Source organism: Bison bison, unplaced genomic scaffold (genome assembly GCF_000754665.1).
Source record: "Bison bison bison isolate TAMUID 2011002044 unplaced genomic scaffold, Bison_UMD1.0 scf7180017860901, whole genome shotgun sequence".
NCBI classification, from domain to species: Eukaryota; Metazoa; Chordata; class Mammalia; order Artiodactyla; family Bovidae; genus Bison; species Bison bison.
The window spans coordinates 23,412-31,209 of NW_011491473.1; the positions used below are offsets into that span (position 1 = coordinate 23,412).

At 36.4% G+C, this 7,798-nt stretch overlaps 1 protein-coding gene across 1 annotated transcript in view; it reads right to left on the reverse strand.

The window, feature by feature from the left end:
- Positions 1–5,525, reverse strand: part of LOC104982925 (plastin-3) — a gene marked incomplete at its 5' end in the record, with an annotated part of 9,525 nt that extends 4,000 nt beyond the window's left edge. The window contains 3 exons of the mRNA XM_010832355.1: positions 301–379; positions 1,605–1,800; positions 5,430–5,525. Of these exons, the coding sequence (XP_010830657.1) occupies positions 301–379; positions 1,605–1,800; positions 5,430–5,525 (371 nt within the window). The remainder of the gene's footprint in view (positions 1–300; positions 380–1,604; positions 1,801–5,429) is intronic.
- Between the last annotated feature and the right edge of the window lie 2,273 nt (positions 5,526–7,798).

Genomic DNA, 7,798 nt, shown 5'->3' on the forward strand with positions numbered 1-7,798 from the left:
CACAAAGACCTCAAGGCCTCATGGATGGTCTACTTAATGTACTCTCTGGTCTCCGTTTCAAAATATAAAGTCTCTGTTCCCTAGGGTGTTAGAAAGATACTTATACATTCTTTCACTTAATGACCATGTAAAGAAATAATATGGGCTTTTGTGTATTTGGGAAATGATAATGGAAGTCATCACATTTTTCAATAAAGTAATGACTACAAACTAACATTTAGAAAAGGTTTAGAGCTATAATTATTTATGCAGCATCCATTCGTGATGTTCAAAACTTTACAATAGCATTGGAAGGCTTACGCATAGAGATGGTTTACATGGGGATTAACACCAAGAGAGTTCATCCAGTTACGGAAGGTTCTTTCTTCACGAGTTTCTCCTATTAAAAATATTCACAGTGTTTATAAAATCATAAAACACCTTGCATATGTGCATATAACATCAACCCACAATTAGATTAGTTTATTTTTTTTTTCAGATCTAGAGGTTTTCTCAAATATGAATCTCCAAGCAGTCTCTCTGAATACATTCTCTCTTGTTTTTTAAATTGGATGACTTTATTTTAAAAGTAAAAATATAAGCTTATTATAATCAGCTAAGAGGTATATGAACTTTTTATAATCTCTTCTCCATCTCATCCTTCTCCAGTATCTCCCCAAATCCCCATACTTCTAAAATAACTGATATTATCAGTTTAGTTTTTATTAGAAAAATTTGCCATGGTCATACAAACCTCTATACTCACATTAACTTACATCTTCTCTCTACCCATTTAAAAATACTAAGTCACATATATGTACTTTTTTACATGTCTATATTAGAGCAACAAATTATTTGAAACTTCAAAAGCATAAAATTTAAAGATTTTATAGTAATCCTAGTATATATGCAATGAGCTGCTAATTGAGAGTTCAAAGTATTAGTTGCTAAGTTGTGTCCTGCTCTTTGCCACCCCATGGACTGTAGCCTGCCAGACTCCTCTGTCCATGGATTTTGAAACACATACTGCAGATTTATATAGGTCAAATTTTATGCACATGGGCATTTTTTTGGAGGGAGGTTTAAAAATAAGTGACCTAAATATAAAATATTAAAATAAAACATTGGTTTACTAAGTGGCCTTATACTAAGTGATCCTAGGCTAGCTTACTTTAAAAGTTTCCAGACTTCCTTGGTGGTACAGTGGATAAAACTCCTCCTGCCAAAGCAGGGGACACAGGTTTGATCCCTGGTCTGGGAAGATCCCATATGCCGTGGGGCAATGAAGCCCAACTACTGAACCTACACTCCTCAACAAGAGAAGCCACCCCAATGAGAAAGCTGAGCACCACAACAAAGAGTAGCCCTTGGGTGCAGCAACTAGAGAAAGCCGGCATGCAGCAACAAAGACCCAGAGCAGCCAAAAATAAGTAAATTAAAATAAAAGTTCCCTTGTTATCATCCCTTTCTATCAGGTGTCACTTATTACTCAGCCCTTGGGACTACTTCTAGTAGACAGTTGCTAAATGGATAAGGAAACTTATTAAATCAAGATTATGAAATCATCGTGGCCCATGTATTTCCACTGTGTAGCCCCAAACATAATTTAAGAAACCTTTAGTTACCTTCTAATAGAGTCCAATCAATATCTTGGTTCTCTGGCTTAGTGAGTGCCGGGTATTTATTAAACAGGTTAGCCACAAAGGCTAAGTTCAGTTTAGGGTTCCCACTGACGACATCAGCTGGGGTAACAAACTGTCTGCAACCTAATTTGTCTGCTTGCTGAAGCATACTCTCAGCTCTCTTCAAATCATCTGTTTCCTATTGAAGTAAAATAAGAAGACTTCTTTAAAAAAAAAAAAAAAAGGCCATACTAAAAATATAGAAACTTTGCCCTACAATGATAGGCTGGATACACAATTCTATTTTCTCTTAGCCAACACATGGTACTTATATTACTGTTTTGAATGCAAAACAAAACAAAACAAAGTTGGCTGTGCTGGATATGCAGTACCTTGAGAATACCCTAGATGGCACCAGATCATGTATCTAAGGACAGAATAGATTTAACTCAATTGAGATTACTTCTCTCATGCCAAAATTCATTAAGAAAAAAGTGAAACCTGTTCAGATTTTAAATTTAAACCCTAAAGAGGGTGTAAGGCTGAAAAAGATGAAGGAATTATGAAGAAAAAATTTTTTTAAATAATAATCAAGGATACCAGGCTCCAATAATTTTGAGGTTTAAGTTGCATATTTCAAATTATCATCTTTCTCTTAAACTACTTTTTGTTTTTACTTTTCCATCCAGGAAGCAAAGTTGTCTATTTATGTGTAAAATACTTACTTTTAACTAATTCCTAGGACTCCTGACTTCGTTTTGTCTTCTCCCCCACCCAAACTTCTTTCCTTTTGGAAAGATGCATGCTGATTTCTTGACTAACATACAGTTTGGTGAGGATTATAAATTATAGATCTGATAACTTGAGACCAAATTAAAAATAGTTTCCCCAGTGCTCACCATTCCCACCTCCCAACAATAAAAGTCAAAAACCTGAAGCTGCAGGAGGAACAATTGCTTTTGGATTATTCGTTTCTAGTGACCTGCCCCCTCCAGATTTTATAGACATGGCCACCCCAGTATGCCCAAGGGTAAATGTAGCTCTTCTGGAAAACAGTTTCAGGTAAGAAGGGATTTTTATAATAAGAGGGAAATAAGAGATAAAGGAAATTTGAGAAACGTTACTTATAAACCAACATAGTTCGGATTCTATAATTTGAGTCTTAACTCTGTCTTTAATGGGTGATGCTATCTTTACTTTTTTCATCTCCAGTGAGGTGCCTCGATCATCTAGGTCTCCAGAAGAACGGGTATTTACTGTGTTACCCTTCACTGTTACCATTGCAGAGCAATCCGTAACCACCAGCAGATGGGCAATTGACTGGGATTCAGTCTTTGGGATTCTCCATGAGCCTAGTGAGTTCATCTCATAGAGCCTATTCTATTTCTTTTAATTTGTCACTTGTTACTTTAATGCTTCTGGTTCATGCTTTTTACTATCTATTTTTAAATCCCGTATTCTTTTTAATCATCTTGGCATTCTTAAACAAAAAGCATTGATAATATTGGAGTAGAAGGAAATGTTGAAATAGCAACAATTTTTAAAAATTAAGATACAGAATAAAGAAACAAAAAATAATCAAATGAAAATATATATATGCCCAAAACAACGTCAGCCCATACCTCACATCATATTCAAAATTAACCTACAATACACACACACATGTAAATTTATGAACTCAAAACTATCAATATAAAACTAAATATAAAACCCCAACTATAAAACCTCTAAGAGAAGACATAAGAAGAAATGTTTGTGACCTTGTGTTAGGCTAAAATTTCTTAGATACAACATCAAAAGCATGATTTGTCAAAGAAAAAAAAATGACTAAATCTGACTTTGTCCAAATTAAACAATGTCTGTTCTTGGAAAAACACTGGGACTAAGTACCTGCAAATCATATATCCAATCAAGGACTTATATCCAAAATATATAAAACACTCAAAACTTGATAAGAAAGCAAACAATGCAATTAAAATGGGTAAAGTGTTTAAACAAAGATGTATAGACAACAAATAACTACATGAAAAGATATTCAACATCATTTGTCATTAAGGAAATGCAAATTAAAATCACAATGAGACACCTCTACCAGTGTTAAAATTCTTAATGTTTAAACTAACCACATTAAAGTGTCAGTGAGCATGTGGATGAACTGGAACCTTCATGTACTACTGGTAGCAATGTGCAAGGTACAACCATTTGGAAAAACAACTTGGCAGCTGCTTAGAAAAGTTAAATGCACATATACCAGTACCCAGCCATTCCACTCCTAGGTATTTACCAAAGATAAATGAATGCCTAAACTCACACAAAGACTTGTATATGAATGTTCAGAGCTGCTGTATTTGTAATAGCCCCAAACTGGAAACAATCCAAATGTTCATCATGGTGAATGGGTAACAAATTATAGCATATCCATCCACTGGACTATTATTCAGCAATAAAAAGGAATGAATTTCTGAGTTATGTAACAACACAGATGAATCTCAAAATAATAATGCTGAAAGAAGCTTGATTAAAAAAAAGAGCACCTGTTATATGATTCCATAAAATTATCAAAAATTCAAACTAAATTGAAAGAAAGCAAATCAGTGGTTGCCTAGGATGGAGGAGTATGGGGACAGAGAGGGATCACAAAGGATCATGAGGAAACTGGATGTTATAATGGAGATATATATCCCTAAAGAAGGTATAAGACTGACAAAGATAAAGGACACTGAAAAACAAGGGAAAAGCATTATGAAAGACTCAACAGTAAAATGAGTGCATGGACAGAGCAGTAGGAAATTGCCCTGGCTAGAAGAGATGGAGCAAGATGGTGTAGCAGGCCTTCACATGCTCAGCAGAACATTTCAGACTAAACTCTTGAGTCAATGGGGAATCCTTAAAGGATTCTGAAGAGGATAGAGACAATGAAGGGAGTGCTTTAAGATCAACCAGGGAGAAGTGACTAGAGAAGAGGTGTATCACAATCAGAATCAGTACACTGGTGTTATCTACCTAGGCATAAGATCACCTGACTAGCCATCCCAGAGAGCTTCCTTCACACACAGGAGGGCCTCTCATTTGTGCCAAGAGTGACCTGAACTGAAGAATTTCACATTTGAAAACAGACAGAAATATAAGTACTACAAGTCAGTGACAAATTCAGTTCTGGTAAGGGCAGCATAAAAGGTTTAGCAAGTGTAATCCACTCAATCTGAAGTGGATATGAAATATGCTAGAAATGTGCATTTTTAAAAAATCAGTAGAATCCATTCCATATCTAATGAATATAAAGAACAACACGATCCTAGAAAGTTGAGACTCAATAGTCTAGGCCAACTTGTTACTTCATGTATGAACAAAGGAACTTGTCCAAGGTCATTGAGCAAATAAGTGATGTAACAAGGGAACATGGTCCGTGACAGTAATTCACCAAATTGGATTTCAGGGATCAGGAGTTTGTAAACACATTCACATTACTCTCAACATAAGAATATTACAGATGCATATATGAATATGTTTTCATTAAATCTATCATTATGATTATAATCCAAAAACTCAGAAAAGGTTAGCTTCTAGTGCTTATTTCCCTACATTTACTCTGAATATTTTATGCCATCCATAAAAACCAACACCACCATAACTACAGAACTCACTAATAAACTATTAACATAAATCAAAGCTGGTCTTTCTGTCTACAAATTATATCTACAGTAATAAAATTTAAGATAATACTTAAAACTGCCAACATCATAACATGCAATTATAAGCATTCTTGTTATTTATAAGAAATTGACAATTTTGTAAGCTTGTAGAATTCATAAGAACACCTATACTTACATTGAAACCTGACATGTTAATATCTATCCGTGGTTCACCTTCCTTTTGTCCTTTTGGTGCAATTTGATTGAGAAGATGAAAATAGGCTTTGGAATCCTAAAAATGAATTGCAAATATTAGTGAGATCACATTTACAAAGAATGAATGTATCCTATTGTCCCATGTGTGGAAGGATATTTGCATTGGATTTTGTAAGAATGTGACACAAATCTCTATCTTCTAATTTAACAATTCCTTTTCCCAGAAAAGTCCACCTATCTGGCCTTGTGTCTGCCTTGAATATGGATTAACTGGATTTTGTCATGACTTTACAGTTTATTGATATCATCAATACAATAATGCTAGAAAACATATAACTAGTTCTGTACCTTCACTGAGTTACTGAAGTCAATAAGCTTGACAGATAAAACAAGCACGAGAAACAAGTAGGATAGCAGAAATCCAGGAAGCATAGGGAAAGAGAAAATAAACAGGTTATATCATGACAAAGCATAATATGTATATACCATAACCTATGGAGAAGAGATTAGTTGTGTTAACAATACATTAAATTATAAATTGAAATGACAAAAAATTTGAAATGAGTTCTACTTGAGGTGGTGAAATAACAGTAAACCCTTAATCATCTGAATATATTTAACCAAATGAGCTTCTCTTTAAGCCCTTGACCTCTTTCAACACTTGAACATTTTTACTTGGAATCCCAATACCTAAAACAAAAACGGCATTGCTCATATGGGATGTGGGCTGGATGAATTCAGGCTGTGTGGATGCTACACAGAACAAAACCTGAAAACCACTGTATTACTGTAAACATTTAATGAGGGTCTTCAACACACATGTCAAGTACAATTCTGCCTCTCTGGAATACCAGAGGACAGGAATTGGAGTGGTTTTGTTATCATGTTGAGGCAGGACATACAAGGGCCCCAGACTGAACAGTTTATCCCCTGTGGACAGAAACTCCATAATATTAATAGCAGAAACTCCATAAAAGCTGGATGATGGAGCAGGCTGGGCCCTGCCCAGATAAGAGATAGAAGAGGTAGCATCATGGTGATTTTGGGTAGCCTCAGTCCACAGTGCCTTGAAGCAGGGCTTTGGTTTCCAGCCAGAAATTGAGGTGATACCCCCTCCGTTTTGACCTCCATTGAGCCTTTCTGTGCCTGTGTAGTTGGGAAGGTCTCCTTGACTTTAAGAATAAGGAATATATGGTCTTTTATCTCTTATCTGGGCAAGGCAGCTTTTATGGAGTTTCTGCTATTATAGAATTTCTGTCCACAGGGGAGAAACTCTTCAGCCTGGACCCATGTATCTCCCGTCTTAAGCTCAAAGTAAGTGATGTCAACCTACCCATAGGCCTCTTCACTAGAATCCATCTTGGCTAAGAGATACACATGCACACATGGGAGTATCCTGAGATAAACCAAATACGGACTCAGAACCAGACAAAGAAAGATGACTGGCCAAAGGAAACCCAGAAGAAATGCTCCATGAAAGTGATATAAACCACTATGAGGGTGCAACTGTCTCTCTGAGCCCACCCATGTGAGTCTACTCACATATACATTTTCCTGCTAATAAACACTTGTTTTACTCAATCTCTATGTGGAAATCCATTTCTACACAGCTGATGGGCCAGGGCCTTGGTCCCACTGGTCCCTGGTGGTCTACTGGCTAGGATTCAGTTCTCTCACTGCTGTAGCCCGACCTCAATCTCTAGCTGGGAACAGAATCCCTGCTTCAAGCTGCTATAGGCCAAGGCCACCTGAGATCAATGTTACATCTGAAGATCACCTTCCCAGCTTTGGAAGTTTTCTATTACTGGGCCTTGACAGTCCAAACAGATTATAAAGGAATGTTTCTCATGGTAACTCCTATGGATTGTGTACATCCTAATCCCCCAGGGAAGTTGCTTAATATGGATATGGCCAGATGTAAGCTCTGACTCGCCAAGTACAGATCTCTGGGAGAGGCCTAGAAAGCTGTATCTTCAATGAGCCAACTATATACATTTGATACATTTGCCAGAAATTATTCTAAGAATGGGGAGAATCGGGTGAGAGTGAAAGCCAGTGCAGAGCAATTCATGGAATGCAAACCCAGATCTTACCATTAGTGGCACAGAGGTTATCTCTTAAGGAGTAGTGCATTACAGTTGTGAAAGTGCTTTCACTTACAACTACCTACTAAAGGTACAGAAAGAATTTGTATGTGCCTTCTCCCTATGCACTTGAGAAAGACAGGTAAAGAGTAGACCCCAAAGAGTCTGTAATTTACTACCCTGAAAAGGGGCTTTAGGTGAAAATTTGAACTCAAACATAAATTAGAAGTTCCTTTTCACATTACCCAGCAATCCTCTGCTTTTT